The 16,999-nt window shown below is 42.3% G+C and overlaps 1 protein-coding gene across 6 annotated transcripts in view; it reads left to right on the top strand.

Annotated features, from left to right (window-relative positions):
• LOC132837036 (histone acetyltransferase KAT6A-like) overlaps window positions 1–16,999 on the top strand; it is a 292,136-nt gene that overhangs the window by 193,646 nt on the left and 81,491 nt on the right. For all 6 annotated transcript variants that reach the window (XM_060856693.1, XM_060856695.1, XM_060856694.1 and 3 more), the window contains 2 exons: window positions 11,833–11,914; window positions 15,425–15,557. In XM_060856693.1, coding sequence (XP_060712676.1) covers window positions 11,833–11,914; window positions 15,425–15,557 — 215 coding nt within the window. The remainder of the gene's footprint in view (window positions 1–11,832; window positions 11,915–15,424; window positions 15,558–16,999) is intronic.

Below are 16,999 nucleotides of genomic sequence, written 5' to 3'. Positions count from 1 at the left end.
CTTTGTTGGTGAGGCTGACGAAGTGAGATATTCCGGGTACTTGATCAGAGAATAAAGTCAGTATTCCAATATTGGGAAGGAACTACCCAAAGTTGGAATGGTAATAGAACCTACCATATATATTTCTGTGTATTAACTTATTTTTGAACTTCTGAAATTAAGCTGAGGTCAACATAGGTAACATGAACTGTGGGTGAATGCCCCACAGAGCATGACAAATGTGGTCAAGACAGATTCCACAGATTTCTAAGGGAACACCACTCCCAATATTAGTAACAGTACAGATCAAACAATTTAATCAGAATGTTACATGTGATTCCTGTTGTTCTGTTCTGCAGATCTAGCTTCAGAATTTCTTCAAAAAACGCTCTGTCAAGTACTGGCTCAATGACTACTCACTCCCTGGTAGTTCATCTTCCTATCCCAGTTCTGTACTCCCCTGGATTCTTAAAAATGCACTCCAGTACTGAGACGCACAACTGTACATTTTCACAGACAACTAGCTTCACCAAGCTAGGACTTGTTACTGATCTGTTACTGCACAGAACGATCCAACGACTCTGGGTCTTCTCTTTACACGCCAACTGTACAGCAGCATTGTTAATTTTGCGCATCAGTCTCTTTGGTGGAACTTTGTCAAAAACATCTGAAAACCATACAATCCACATCCACTGGCTCCCTGATCATCTCTTTTTGTTACATTCCCTAAGAATTCCAGTAGATTGCTCAAATGTGCTTCCCTTTTATAAATCCATACTGACTCTGTCTGATTCTACCACTGTTTTCAAAGTACTCTGCTATAAAATCCTTGATGATTAACTTTTGCATCTTCACCACTATGGACAGCTGACTCACATTCATTATAATTGGTTTAGCAGTTTATTATCAACAAATTTACGTTACATAAGATTGAAACAAAGTAAGCATAAAACATTACCTGAGGTAACCACTAAAATTTTAAAGCCAGAATCAATATAGTTTAAACGATGGGTAAACAGCATTATGCAGTGAGTCATAAACTGCACATTATACATTGGCAGCCCATTCAGCGCCGGTCACCAATTTCAGTCACATTTTCAAAATGCGGCATTGCTAATGAAGAATTGTAGCTCCTTTCCAATGGACGTAGTATGATGTTCAGGCAACAGCAACACACAACCAATCTGAGTTCGACAAAAAAGTCAGGTCAGCAGAATCTGTTGCAAACCTCCCCAACGGTGCCCACAATGATCTTGCTGGTGTCGCTGCATTAGTGTTACCTTCACGTTACGGGGCCAGTTGCACCAGTTGTATGTTTGCTTATTTTCAGCTTCTGGATCTAAGCTCCATCTGGAGTGCACTACCTGGGGTCATCGTCTGGGATTTGATGGTTGTGTCTTTTTTTTAATATAGTTACAGTCTTCCCAAAGTTTGTGTGCGTAATTTGAGTTTCACTCTGAGATCATTCCAGTTCCTAAGGAAACTGATTACTTTCTCTCGCTCCCTTTTCACTCAGTTTGTTTTTTTTAAACTGACCCAATGAAACTACAAAGTCCACTGCACTTGTTTGGCGTTAGCCTGTAATTGACAGGCTGTTCAGTTCTTTTAATGAAAATTAGAACTTGCGTATCATTGCAGAGTAAGTGGAGGACAGTAGCATTGCCTGACAACAGCCAGTTTTGAGATGGATAGTGTGTAAGCCTTTGCTGTGAAGAGACTCCAAGGTTCTAGTGAGATTGCAAATGATTATGTATTCGAACTGGCACTGAGCTGTGCTCACCCATGACCCTCAATCCAAATCGACACTCAGGCTGTCAGTGTCCCAGTCTTTTTAGATTACATTACATTCCCTGCAGTGTGGAAACAGGCCCTTCAGTCCAAAACGTCCACATCGACCCTCCGAAGAGTAACCCACCTTGGCTCATTACCCAACATTTACCGCTCTCTCATGCCACCTAACATGATGGAAGTTTGGCATGGCCAGCTCACCTGACCTGTCCATCTTTTGGAATGTGGGAGGAAACCGGAGCATCCGGAAGAAACCCACGCAGATACGGGGAGAATGTGCAATCTCCACATAGACAGTCGCCCGAGGTGGGAAACTAACCCGGCTCCCTGGTGCTGTGAGACAGCAGTGCTAACCACTGAGCCACCGTGCTGATTTAAAATCTCTTGTCTTGTCTGTGGATCCTTGTGTAGCCTAACCTTTTTCTAAAGAAAATGAGTGGATCAGAAGGATTTTGATGATAGTTGATGACAGTTGTTATAGTCACCATCATTGAGACAAGCTTACTGTTCAAGATGTCCTTCATGGAAAACTGGCGTGGTGGGATTTTAACCGATATCCACAGAGCTGGACACCTGGACCAGTTGCTCACTGACTGATGTTTCACACCACCAGCTCACCCTATGTTGCTGTCAGGCCCACATAGTTGTCTTTGGTATGAATTGTGAATGTTCCTGCTTGCAAGAAGTTGCCCAAATCCCTTGTCTACTTATTACATGCAAATAACCTGCCTCAGCTTGGCAAAAAGAGCATTTTGGATTCCAAGTCAGTGAAAATTTGTTTTATTAACCTCAGTTTCGATTAGTTGCTTATGATCTTAAATGTAGGATTCCCAGCTATTGGCTCACTCACCAGTGAGAGCAGTGTTTCTCTTGGAACTTTGTCGAGCAGAATTGTGGTTGCTGTACTGAACTACAAGTAAACTCGTGATCTCAATTCATGATCTAGAGACAGAAGTTAAAATTTCACTATAGCTGCTGCACAATTCAATTCAAATTTAATATATTTGTGATAACAATATACTATTGGTGACGGTGGCCATGAAACTATAGGATTGCCACAAACCCATCTGGTTCATTTCTGACCTCCAAGATAGGATACTCAATCTGACATATATTGGACTCCAAACATACAGCAATGTGGGTTACTTGAAAGTGCCCTCTGAAGTAGTCTAGCAAATCCATCAGTTGTTTTTACCTTCTCAAAAGCAATGAGGGGTAGTCAGTAAATGCTGGCCTTGTCAGCGATACCCACATTCTGTGAATTAAAAATAAAATTGAAAAAATCTTCATTAGTTCATCTTTTAACCTTCTCCGTTCAAGATGAATACTCCAACTGTTGCCGAAAACTGAATTTTGTCATCCCCGAAAGCACATACATTTTGTATCTAACCTTCATTTTGATAGCCAGAATGGTCCACATAACCTCAACTGAGGTTAACCAGAGATTAAGAAAGTTTAAAATGATCACTTTGTTTTTATATTATGTTCCATTGCGAGTTAAATGAGCATGAGTTTGCTCAGCCTTAGCAAATAAAAGCAAGCTGTTTGTCAAAGACAAGTAATATCGAGTGAACTTGATTGAGTTATTTGAAGAGGCCTGGAGCAGGCTGTTTAAGGTAGTTCCATTAATGTACCTTTGGACTTCTGGAAGAAATTCCATAAATAAGACCATCGACATAAGGAGGAACTGTTCAACCCATTAAGTCTGCTCTGCTGTTTAGTGAGATCACGGCTGATGAAGAATCCTTAACTCTAAAAGGACTTAGCTCAAGTGTCACCGGCCTTCATTTTCAGCAGCAGCAGGGGTGAGGACCAGGGGACTGCCAGGAAGGTAAGTTTCCCTGTAAAAGGACTTGGCTCGATCATCACCAGCCTTCATTTTCAGTATCCCTCTAAAAGGATTTAGCTTTTCCAAGTAATGACAGATGGTTGAGCCTGATGTCAGTGGTAGGGAAGCTGCTGATGAAGATACTGAGGGATAGGATCAATCAATTCATGTGGATGAAAATGGTCTTATCAGTGATAGGCAATATGATTTTGTGCAGGGGAGGTCATGTCTTATCAAAAGAATAGAATTCTTTGAGGAAGTGACAAGATTGATTGATGAGGGAAGGGCTGTAGATGTCGTATACAGGTCATATACATGGACTTCAGTTAGGCATTTGATAAGGTTCCCCATCGTAGGCTGATGGAGAAACTGAAGTGCATGTGGTTCCAGGATGCGCTTGCTAGATGGATAGAGAAGTGGCTGGGCAACAGGAGACAGTAGTAGTGGAAGGGAGTTTTTCAAAATGGAGACCGGGTGACCAGTGGTGTTCCACAGGGATCTGTGCTGGGACCACTGTTGTTTGTGATGTACATAAATGATCTGGAGGAAGGTATAAGTGGTCTGATTAGCAAGTTTGCAGATGACATGAAGATTTGTGGAGTAGCCAATAGTGAAGGGAACTTTCAGAGGATGCAGCAAATCATAGATTGGAGAGTTGGACAGAGAAATGGCAGATGGAGTTCAATCTGAACAAAGGTGAGGTGATGCATTTGGGAAGATCCAATTCATGAGCGAACAATGTGGTAAATGGAAAAGCCCTGGGGAAAATTGATGCACAGAGAGACCTAGGTATTCTGGTCCATCATACCTTGAAGGTTGGAACGCAGGCTGACCAAGTGGTCAAGGAGGCATATGGCATGCTTTCCTTCATCAAACGGGGTATTGGGTACAAGAGTTGGCAGGTCATGTTGCAGTTGTATAGGACGTTAGTTTGGCCAGATTTGGAATACTGTGTACAGTCCTGGCCACCACATTACCAAAAGGATGTGGATGCTTTGGAGACGGTGCAGAGGAGGTTCACCAAGATGTTGCCTGGTATGGAGGGGGAGAGGTTGAGATTCGGATTATTTTCATTAGAAAGTTGGAGGTTCAGGGGGGCCCTGATTGAGGTCTACAAAATCATGAGAGGGATAGACAGGGTGGATAGCAAGAAGCTTTTTCCCTGAATAGGGGACTCGATTACTTGGGGTCAGAAAAGTTTAAGGGAGGTATGCGTGGAAAATTCTTTACTCAGAGGGTGGTGCGTGCCAGAGATGTGTTGCCAGTGGAGGTGGTAGAGGCGGGCACAATAGTGCTATTTAAGATGTATCTAGACAGATACATGAATGGGCAGGAGGCAGAGGGGTCAGATCAGGACAAAATAGATGACAGGTTTAGATAGATGATCTGGATCGGCGCAGGCTGTAATTTTCTTGGTTCCACTTTACTGTGTTTTCCTATAATCTTTGATTCCCTCACTACTTATAAAATCTGTCTAGCGCAGTCTTGACGATGCTTCATAATGTTATGCAGATGTGTGTTCACCTTTGAGAGTTAAAAGCAGCAGAACTACCGGACGTAGCACCAAGTGCTTTCAATAAGGCAGCAATGTAACACTGAGTCGAACAACTCGATTAGTTCATTACATGGAGAGAAAAACAAATTTGAATTCGGCCAATCATTTTAAAAATATACCCGAAAATATACCAATTTCTAATCAAGTTTGAGTTGAGTGTGTTGACAGTCTTAAAAGCCAGTGACACAATTGGATGCTGTGGTGTATAAAACCAGGGGAAAAGTGAACAGTTGAGAGGAGAACTGCCTCGTCCTAGCATGTAACAGACTGCTTGATAAAAATCTCTCTCTTAAAAGTACCTTTTTAATCAGTAACCTGTCACGCAGAAGTTCCTAATAAGGAGAAAAGAAGGCACAGGAAGATCCAAAGAAAAGAACCTACAGCTGCCTGTTTTTGAGATGAGTGTTGTTTTGTAAATCTTAATTGGGAGTTTTACCAGACTAGTGGGATAGAAGGGAAGGTAAAAGATAGATTAGAGTGAGGATTTGTACATAGTTGTTAGCTAATTATTCTCTGTTATACTTAAAGAAATAAAGTTGTTACTTTTTACTTAGTTCTTGGCCACTCGAACTTTGACAGATTACTGTACGGGATAAATCTTTACTGTGTTGCGAGTTTAAAATTAAGCAGGAGAGTTTACTCTGTGTCGTAACAGTTTAGGGGCTCGGGTCCGTGATTTGAACTGGTTCAGACAAACTTGAATAGATTTGGGGTACAAAAAATTCCAGCAGATTTAAATACTTGCAGGTTAGTGTTCTGGATCTTCAAATAAAACACAGGTGAGACAATTTGTTTAATTTTGGTGTCTTGTGGTTGATTAAGTTAAAAATGAGGGAAATGGTTCTTAAAATTGCAAAAGAGGTTCTGGGATTTGAAGATGTTTATCAAATTTGCCATGAAAGTTTAGAAGGAAAGAAAAAGGTCATACTTTTAGAAATGGATAAGTGCAGTAGAGGTAGAACAACGTAAATGACAATTGAGGAAAATGGAGTTAGAGGGTAAACTCAGAGGGAGAGAGAAAGGGAAAGAGAGAAAAGAAAGACAGAGAGAGGAAAAAGAGAGAGAAGGTTCTTGACTGACCAGAGAGAGAGAGAGAATTTGAACTTGAGAAGTTGCGGCTTCATCAAGCAAAGTCAAGTTTACAGGATGGAGATTAAAAGAGAAGATAGTGATACATATAAATATGTCAAAACACTGGCACATTTTGATGAGAAAGATGTTGAAGCTTTCTTTATTTCACTTGAAAAATTGCCCAGGCCAATGGAGTGGTCCAAGGATTTATAGGTAATGTTATTTCAGACTAAATTGGTAGGCAGAGCTAGTGAGGTATTTGCTGTGCTGTCAGATGAGGGCTCAAGAGATTATGAAGAGGTTAAACAGGCAATGTTAAGTGCTTATGAATTGGTACCAGAAGCATATAGACAGTGGTTCAGAAACACAAAGAAGGAATCAGGTCAGACTTATGGTGAGTTTGAAAGAATTAAACACGGTCATTTTGATTAATGCGTGTGTGCTTTGAAAATCGATAGGGTATTTGAGGCTCTCGGAGAGATTATTCTGCTGGAGGTGTTTAAAAACTCACTTCCAGAGATGGTAAGAATTCACATGGAGGAACAGAAAGTTCAGAAGTGAAAAGGGCAGCAGAATTAGCAGATGCGTACGTGCTGGTGCATAAGACAAGCTTCTGGCCAGAATTTTGTCCTCTGAAGATTAGAAGGGCAGATCCTACACTACTAAGCCAAGAATCGAGCACACTGGTCAGATGTTTGATTAGATTAGACTTACCATGTGGGACTACCCAACAAGTCCACACCGACCCGCCGAAGCGCAACCCACCCATACCCCTAACCTAACACTACGGGCAATTTAGCATGGCCAATTCACCTGACCCGCAGGAAACCGGAGCACCCGGAGGAAACCCACGCAGACACGGGGAGAACGTGCAAACTCCACACAGTCAGTCGCCTGAGTCGGGAATTGAACCCGAGTCTCAGGCGCTGTGAGGCAGCAGTGCTAACCACTGTGCCACCGTGACGCCCACAATGTTACCACAGGTTAAAGGAGCCCAAGACGGTGGACAGGAGGTGAAAGGCCTCAGGTGTTTTCACTACATTGGCGTGGGACACAGAAAATTACAGTGCTGGTGGTTCAAGAAGAGCACTGGGAAAAGGTGTCTTCACTGCCAGAAGGTGGGACACATGAAGACACACATTCCTGGTCTTTAAAGAAAGGCATTGTGGGAAAAGCCTTGGTAAAAGAAGCTAAGCCGGTGGCATGAGTGAAGGTAGTAAAGGCGACCCCAGGAAGAGCTGAGGATCTGCAGGAGAGTGCACAGCTTAGGCAGGGTCTGGGGAGGGAGTTAGTCCCTGATTTTTTTCAAAACATTTGCCTCCGTGGGTAAATTTTAGTCAAACAACAGGGGGAGAAGGGCAAGAAGTTATAATTTTCAGAGATGCAGGATCGAACTACTCGCTGTGATAGTAAGGGATGCGTGAATATTCACACTTTCTGATCCGTTATCTGAGAGTGTCGTAATTTGTGAGATGGATGGACAGAAATTTAGCGTTCCCCTATGTAAGATTGGGTTGGAATGCCAACTTGAGACTGGGGAAATTACAGTGGGAGTGATTGACTGAGTTTCAATTCCAGGATTTAGTCAGATCCAAGGTGGGAGTGACACCCCTTTTTGTGGAGAAGCCCAAGGAAAACCAAGAAACTGAGGAGTTAAAACAGAAATATCCTGGTATTTTCCCAGACTGTGTAGTAACCAGATCCCACTATCGTAAGTCACAGCATGAAGTGAAAACTAAAGAGGAAGATGAAAATATTGAGGTTCAGTTAGTGGATACCCTGTTTGACGTAATGGTGCAGGAAAAACCTGAACAGACAGAGGTGTTTAGTCCTGAAAGGCTAAGAGACTCGCAACAACAAGACAAGACGATAAGAGATGTTTATGTGGATGCGTACTCTGAAAAGGAGGCAGAGAATGTTCTGGAGGGTTATTATCTGAAAGATGGAATCCTTAGACAGGAATGGAGACCACGGCAGATTATTGCAGAGGAGAAATGGGTCGAAGTGCACTAGATTGTATTGCTGGTAGTATCCAGACAAGAAGTGTTGCAGGTACCACATGAACTACCTGGAGGAGGTCACTGAGAGGGACGAAAGATTCAGGCAAAAGTACAAAAACATTTCTATTGGCCTGGAATGCACAAGGATGTGTTTAACTTGTGCCGTATGTGTCATACATGCCAAATGGGAGGTAAGCCACAGGCAGGAATAAAACCAGCACGTTTGTTGCCAATTGCCATATTTGAAGAACCTTTCACGTGGGTGAGAATTGATTGTGTCGGTCCCCTCCCAAGAACTAAAAGTGGGTACCAGTACTTGTTAACCGTCATGGGTGTGTCTACCAGATTTCCCGAGGCAATTCCATTATGCAGTATCAAGGCAAATAAGGCGGTGGAGGAGTTGGTAGCTTTCTATGGGCTACTCAGATTCAGTCGGACCAAGGGTGAAATTTTACTGCTAGGCTGTTGAAGGAAATTATGGATAGCTTCGGTGTACGGCACTTTAAATCCAGTGGGTTTCATTCTGAATCCCAGGGAGCTTTGGAAGACCTTGAAGAACATGTTAAGAGCATACTGTCAGGATTACTCGAATGACTGGTATAAAGGTATCCCATTCGTATTGTTTGCCATTAGAGATGCCCCAAATGAATCTACTCCGTCCATTCCTTTTGAGTTCATAATCGGTCATGAAATGAGAGGCTCTGTGAAATTAATTAACAAAAAATTGACAGGATCAAAGTCGGAGATCTTACAATTAGATTCCGTATCGAAGGTGAAGGGAAGATTAACTCGAGGAGGTGAGTTAGCTAAACAGCACCTAAAGAGGGCACAGTGTAAAATGAAACAGGTGGCAGATAAAAACTCTGAGGCTCGGTCGTTTCCCCAAAGGGATAACGTGTTCGTACTGTTACTAATGATAAGAGATCCCTTCAAAGGTAAGTTTAGTGGTCCATGTCAAATTGAGAAAAAGTTGAGTCAGGTGAACGATTTGGTAAAGAAGCCAGAGGAGTGGGATGGATTAGTCAGCTATCTGTCTCAGGAGCATAGAATGGAGTTGAAAGGTTTGTTATTACAGCGTAAGGACATAGGTAAGAATCAGGTGGGTGAAGCAGGCATCGGGAATACTACTCCGATAAAACAACATCCCTATCGGCTTAATCCTCTCCAAGCAAGACAGGTCCAGGTGGAGGTGGAGGTCGTGCTCGACGAGAACATCATCAAACCAAACCAGAGCAAATGGAGTATGCCGATCGTCTTGGTTCCCATCCTGGACGAGCCCTCAAACTGTTATGACAGCGAGTAAATTATCCTGCTTAATTTTAAATCAGCTGCACGGAAAAGAATTATCCCATGCAGTAATCTGTAGAAAAATAGAGTGGCCATGAACTATATAAAGGAAAAACTAACAAATTTATTTCTTAAAGTATAACAAAAAATAATTAGTTAGCAACTGTGTACAAGTCCTTACTCTGACTTATCTTTTATCTTCCCTTCGATAACACTAGTCTGATAAAACTCCCAATTAAGATTTACAAAAGAACACTTATCTCAAAACCAGGCAGCTGTAGGTTCTTTTCTTTGGATCTTCCTATATCATCATTTCTCCATGTTACAAATTTCTGCGTGACAGGTTACTGATCAAAAAGGTACTTTTAAGAGAGAGATTTTTATCAAGCAGTCTGTTACATGCTAGAACGACGCAGTTCTCCTCTCAACTGTTCTATTTTCTCCTGGTCTTATACCTCAAAGCATCCAATTATGTCATTGGCTTTTAAGATTGTCAGTATACTCAATTCAAACTTGATTGAAAATTGGTATCTTTTCAGGGTATGATTGGCCAAATTCACATTTGTTTTTGTCTCCAGGCAAAGAACTAATCGAGCTGTTTGACCTGGTGTTACATTGTTGCCTTATTGAGAGCACTTGGTGCTGTGTCTGGTAGTTCTGCTTTTAACTCTTTTAAAGATAAATTCACATCCTCGTAACAATAACAACGCCTCAACAACCTTCTGTGATAACGAATTCCTCAGATTTTCTGCCCTCTGAGAGAATTCCTTCTCGTCGCTGTCTAAAATTTGTGACTCCTTGTTCTGAGACTTTGCCCTTTGGTCCTGGACTACCCTCCAAGGGGAAGCCATCTTTCCAAATGTCAAGTCCTTTAAGAGCTTTGAATGTTGCTTCTAATTCTTCCAAACTCCACCCAAAGTACAATCCCAATCTATTCAACTTCTCCTCAAGACAGTCCTCAGAACTAGTCTCAATTGAGTGAAACATTCTCTGGACTCTTTCCAATACCATTACATCTTTTCTGAGGTGAGGGGTCCAAAACTGTTGATACTAGCCAAGCTGTGGTTTGATGATTGCCTTGTATAGCTTTAGTAAGACTTCCCTAATAGTTTAATTAAGACCTCCCTACTTGTATATTCCACTTCCTTTTGAATTAAAGGCCAGTGCTCCAGTTGTCCATTACCTGCTGACCCTGGATGCGAGCTCACTGTGATTCACAGAGGAGGACTCCCAAATCCTTCTGTTCCAAAGTTTCTGCAGTCTTTCTCACCAAAACACACACCCTCACATTATATTCCATCCACCACGTTTTTGTCCATTCGCTGAATCGGTCTGTACCCTAGTGCAGCCTGTTTGCCATCGTGACCACTTGCCTTCCCGTCTTTCTCATGTCGTCCACAAACTTAGACATTGTCTTCCCTCTTTCAAGTCATTGGTTTTTTTTTTGTTGATACATGTGGCCCCAGAGCTGATCCTTAGGGCACTCCCTCGTTACAGATTGTCACCCTGAAAATACCCACTTTAGTCCAACTCTTTGTTTTGTCTTGATAGCTCGTTCTCGATCCGTGCTGGTATACAACTCATACACCCGGGACTTGTACTTTTTTATGAAGTAGCCTAATGTGTATTAATTTGGCAAAATGAAGTGCCTCTCAGGAACGTTTTACAGTGGCAGCCTTTGGAAGTGACAGTGCTAGTTTGTTTTGAGAACACTCCTGTGAAGTGCATTACAATGTATTATCATATTAAAATGCTTCGTAACTTCACATTGTCATTTTTGAGAAACAAGAACTTGCATTAAGCCTTTAACGTTGTAAGCCATTTGAAATGAATTGAAATACCCCAAGGTTTTGGACTGGCGTGAATCGCATTCAAGAGTGCAGAGCTGTGGGAATTGTGGAAACCAGTTCTTGATTGATAGCTATGAGACAGTTGTATATCTTACTAATGGCTCCTTCCGAAAAGCTCTGTTGACATGATTGCTTGGTGGTTGCAAAATGGACTTTGGCTCAGGCTGCTGGAAAATTTTCATAAGCTGACAATTGGCAACTGAATTCAATGTTAAACCTAAGTGGACCAGCCAAATAGCACAGAGGACATGGGTCATTGGTTCCTCTTCATTTGGCCAGTTTTGGGAGGCACTATGTCGATGGTGCCTCGTGAAACTATTGGAGATGGGCTGCCTCCGTTGAGAAGGGTGGATGTCGCACATCGTCCAGTCGAACGTCTGTGGCTGAAAGTAGCCAATGTTTTGCAAAATGCTATATATTTATAAGTGGCAAAATCATAAAGATTAATAATCTGTGTCACTATTTTTTCTGCAGGATAACATGTTGTTCTGTGACTCATGCGATCGAGGGTTTCACATGGAATGCTGTGATCCACCTCTCACCAGGATGCCGAAAGGTAAGAATTCTTGTCTTCGCAAAAAAAATAACTATTCCTGACCTCGCGCATGGTCAAGCTAAACACAAGAAAAACTTCATGGCAAATTCTCAAATGTGATCATGGGCCAAGTTTTTCCAGCAATTCTCTGCAGCTGTTCTTTCCTTCAAATCATTTTCTGCATAAACATGATTTTGGTGAATATAAGGTAATGATTCAGTGTTCACAAACTGCTCAAATAATGATATTGTTGACAACTGAAAAAGCTGTGGAGAAAGGACAAATGTTTCCCATCATTCCGGCACATACAGAACCCATTTTAAATATTTCTTAAAACAAGTTAAACATTGCATTGAAAACAGAGTGAAACTTTACATAGTTGACAAGAACAAAGAAAGCAATGTTCGAGATGAATTTAAGACAGAACACATACATGAACAGGCAGGGGATATAGGGACATGTGCAGGAAGATGGGATGAATTCAAAATGGTCTTGTGGTCAGTACTGTCATGGCAGACTGAAGGCCTTGTACCTGTACTGTACTGTTCTGTGTTCGACGTAATTGCATGTTTTCGGCTATGGGTATGAAACCATAGTAATCCAGAAATCGGAACGAATCATCTGAGGATGTGTTCAAATTCCATAATGGTGGCTTGGAAATGTTTTGATTGTTGCACAAGTCCTTTGGCTCATGAGTGTTCTTTGGGGAAGGAAATTAGTCTTGCATCTGGTTCTGGACTACAGGTGGACTACTTCAATTGACTTTTCAAAATAGTATTGCAAATCGTTTAGTTGAATTCAAGAAAGTAAATCAGCACCACTTTCTCCAGTACAATTAGGGATAGTAGTAAATGTTCACCTTGCCAGGGAAATGCACATACCCTGAATAAATTGCAAAAGTGCTGTCAAAGGGCTCTGATTGAATTTGGAAATGTGGTCTTCTCCTTCGTTTTATCCAACGTCTTGGATACATTGTACTTTGGGTCGCCCTCCTTTTCAGTCCTCCTGAAATGTAATTGGGTTAGTATGAGATGCCAGTAACTACTGCTTTTCATGTGCCGTTTGAGAAATGGGGTGCAACACTTAGATTTCTTAGAGTTCATGGTGGTCATTTTTTTCACCAAACTCTCTGATGTGAAACCTATGGGATCAAGTAGATTGGGGGGGGAGGTGAAAGGAGTCATGCACCTCATCATCTCCTTGTACCAATAGACGAGTGAGACCAGAAGACCATTTGCAAGCTAGATGAAAGAGACCACTCCTGCGTCACGACAGAGACAGTCAACAATGTGACAGTTGTAGAATTCTTCACCAATCAACAGTATGGAGCACAGTGATTACTGAGAGCTGGCATAAGAAGACAAAAATGGGTGTCCAAAAAGGTTTTAACAAGCTGGATCCAATTTAGCCCCTCTGTTCTGACCGGAATTTAATCACCAGGGAACATGTTGACAGACTGAGACAAAAGAAGTAAATGAGAAACCCAAAAGTGACTGATTTAACAGAGGTTGGGTGAGAATGTGGAGCAGATTACCAGTGGGGATTGTGCAACAAGAGTCAATGGTTTCAGGCAGGGAATCGACACCCTGCCATGTCAGTACTGACCATGATACCGTTGTGAATTAATCCCCCATGGTCCATGTCCCTCTACTCCCTGTCTGTACATGTGTCTGTCTAAATCCTTCATAAGCATTGCTTTGTTCTTGCGAGCAATGCAAAGCTTCACTCTGCTGAAGATAATGTCAGAGATTCAGGGCCATACTTTTCCTGTCTATATTACTCTGTCTTTCGTAGAATTCCGGACAAAACAACTGATTTGATTGACACTTCATCCAACAACATGATCCCATGCTCCCTCTCCCCGTCACCAATGCACAGAGGCAGCAGTGTGCTGCATCATCAAGATGCTCCGTAGCAATTCATCAAAACTTCTTCAACTCTAGATTTCAAATCCATGATTTGTATCCCCTCAAATGACAAAGGCAGCAAATACATTCGACCACCTAGCCCTGCAGCGTTCTCACCAAACCCCACACAATCCTGATGTAGAAACATGTTGTAGATCAAAATCCTGGGCCTCCTTTTCTGCTTGCATTGTTGAAGGAATGTGGTTAGATTCTCTCTCGTTGGAGATGGTCATTTCCTGGTACTTGTGTGGTGTGAATGTTAAGTTGCCACTTGTAATCCCAAGCCTGGATACCGTCCAGGTCTTGTTGCATTTGGATGTAGGCTGTTTGAGAATCTGAGAACTCATGAATTATGCGAACCATTGAACAATTGTTAACAAGCATTCCCACGTCTGATCTGAGGATGGAGCCAAGGTAATGGATGAAGTAGTTGAACATGTTTGGACCCACGACACGACACTGAGGAACTGTAGCAGTGATGTTGTGGAACCCCCAACAACCACTTGTATCTTTGTTTGTCGTATGATAGGAACAAGAGTTTTTCGTGTGATGACAGTCGATTCCACTTGTGCTCAAATTCCTTGATAGTACACTCTCTGGGATTTACTGTAAGGGCCACCATGAAGCTGTCAAAAATTACTGGAGTTCACTCTTCAGTCCATGTTTGTGTCGATGTCCAATATCTTCATCCATTTCTTGATATCACATGGAGGAAATCAAATTAGTTGATGACTGGTATCTGTGGTGCCAGAGACTTCAAGAAGAGACCAAGGTGGATCCTCCACCCTGTATTTCTGACTGAAGATTTTCATTTGAAATCAAGATGGTTAGTGACTGAAAACAGACTAGAAAAGGCATTCTAGGTCTGTTTCTGTGTCATCCAAAGTCACATAGTGACATCACCTTGAATTGAATGCCAGGGATCAATGACACGTGTCATCGAGAAAAATTGAGCTTTTGGAACAACCATCCTGAAAAAGAAAGCTGCTCTTAAGATTATACCTCATCTAGTTTTGTGGGCGACACCGTGGCCCAGTGGTTAGCACTACTGCCTCACAGCGCCAGAGACCCGGGTTCATTTCCCGCCTCAGGCAACTGACTGTGTGGAGTTTGCATGTTCTCCCCGTGTCTGTGTGGGTTTCCTCCGGGTGCTCCGGTTTCCTCCCACAGTCCAACAATGTGCAGGTTAGGTGAATTGGCCATGCTAAATTGCCCAAAGTGTTAGGTGAAGGGGTAAATGTAGGAGTATGGGTCTGGGTGGTATACACTTTGGAGGGTCGGTGTGGACTTGTTGGGCCGAAGGGCGTGTTTCCACACTAAGTAATCTAATCTAATCTAGTTTGAGTTGTATGATTCTGTGACTCAAGGGCTTATATTTTGAGGAGCAGTTGAGTACTCTCTGTACGTGATGGAGTTTAGTAGGATGGGGGGGTGATCTTGTCGAAACTTCTAGAATACTGAGAGGCTGAGGAATGCAATGCATTGTAGAAGAATGTAAGGAGTCATTTTATAGACTAAATAGGCAGTTAATTTTGTTAGCTTTAAACATGAATTTCTTCAGTTAACACAACACAACTTCCAACCGGACAGAAATTCATTATTTTGTTTATTGCTTCCATCACAGGCATGTGGGTGTGTCAGATTTGTCGGCCACGGAAGAAGGGAAGAAAACTGTTACACAAGAAAGCGGTACAGATTAAACGGCGCTACGCAACAGCAATAGGGCATTCGAAAAATAGATTAAAGAATAAGACTGTGTAAGTATTTCATAAGATGAATTCTTGTCTGGTATTGTTTTGCAATTGACCTCTGAAATTGTGCCAAGGATGAACAATATGCAAAGGATGATGTGTTAATAGAGCAAGTAATGAAGGTTCAAAGGGAAGCAGCTGGTGGCTGTTGATTAGTTGACTGGAACTGGGTATTTGAGATGCAGTTGATAAACTTCCTCTGTGCAAGGAGTCTATGTCTCTCTCATCTGTTTTGAACACATGAACACAATGGACTTAATCACAATGGCAGGAATGTACTTATTGGAGTTAAAGCAGTGAACAAGGTGGCTGCACGGTGGCTCAGTGGTTAGCACTGCTGCCTCATCGCACCAGGGACCCGTGTTCAATTCCAATGTCGGGCAACTGTCTGTGTGGAGTTTGAACGCTCTCCAAAATTGTGTGGGTTTTCACTGGGTGTTCTGGTTTCCTCCCACAGTCCGAAGGTGTGCAGGTTGGGTGGATTGGTAATGCTAAATTGCCCCATCATGTCCAGGGATTGGTTAGGTGGATTAACCATGGTGGTTTTCAGGGATAAGGTAAGGGGATAAGTCTGGATGGGATGTTCCCCAGAGAGGTGGTGTGGACTTGTTGGGCCAACTGGCCTGTTTCCACACTAGGGATACTATGATTCTGAGGTACAATTGATGGTTTCTTTGATCTGAGACTGCGAACTTTGATTGAGTGTAATTCTGTAGATTGAGAGATGTATCATGTAGTCTTTCAACATGGGTACCTCTGCTGTAATGATGCACTGTTATAAGTTAGTGAGGGTGGCTTAGTGGGACTGCCATTGGTCAAGTAATCCTGAAATTCAGGATAAATATTTGGGGAGATGGATTTACGTCCCACCATGGCAGCTGGTGAAACTTATGTTCACTTCATGAAAAATCTGAAAGCCAGTGTTAGTAATGATGGCATGAAACTGATGGAATGTTGTTTAAAAACTCACTGGTTTACTGCTGGAAGGAAATCTGCAATCCTTATCTGGTCTGACCTCCAGATGTAGAATATGGTTGCCTTGAAACTTCTGTCTGAAGTGGCCTCCCAAATCACTCTGTTCAGGGACAAGGAGGGTGGCACAAACTGCTGGCTTTGCTGGCAACACCTAGGTCCAATGAAGGAATAAGGAAAACAAATCGGGACTTGTCGCTGAGAATGTAATGACTTTTGAACTTTGTGTTTTAATGTCAAACATTAGCTCCAAGGATATTTTCTTAGTGCATCCCACTTTTCATTTGAATCCACAGTGACATGATTTGAAAGTGAGCTGTGTAGAAACTAAGGGCGGCATGGTGGTTTAGTGGTTACCACTTCTGCCTCACTGAGCCAGGGACCTGGGTTCGATTCCAGCCTTGGGTGACTGTCTGTGTGGAGTTTTCACAGTCTCCCTGTGTGGGTTTCTTCCGGCTGTACAAAGGTTGGGTGCA

This window comes from Hemiscyllium ocellatum, chromosome 48, assembly GCF_020745735.1.
Source record: "Hemiscyllium ocellatum isolate sHemOce1 chromosome 48, sHemOce1.pat.X.cur, whole genome shotgun sequence".
Classification (NCBI taxonomy): Eukaryota; Metazoa; Chordata; class Chondrichthyes; order Orectolobiformes; family Hemiscylliidae; genus Hemiscyllium; species Hemiscyllium ocellatum.
Note: the sequence above shows the minus strand (reverse complement) of the source record. Positions and strands in the feature narration are given on the sequence as shown.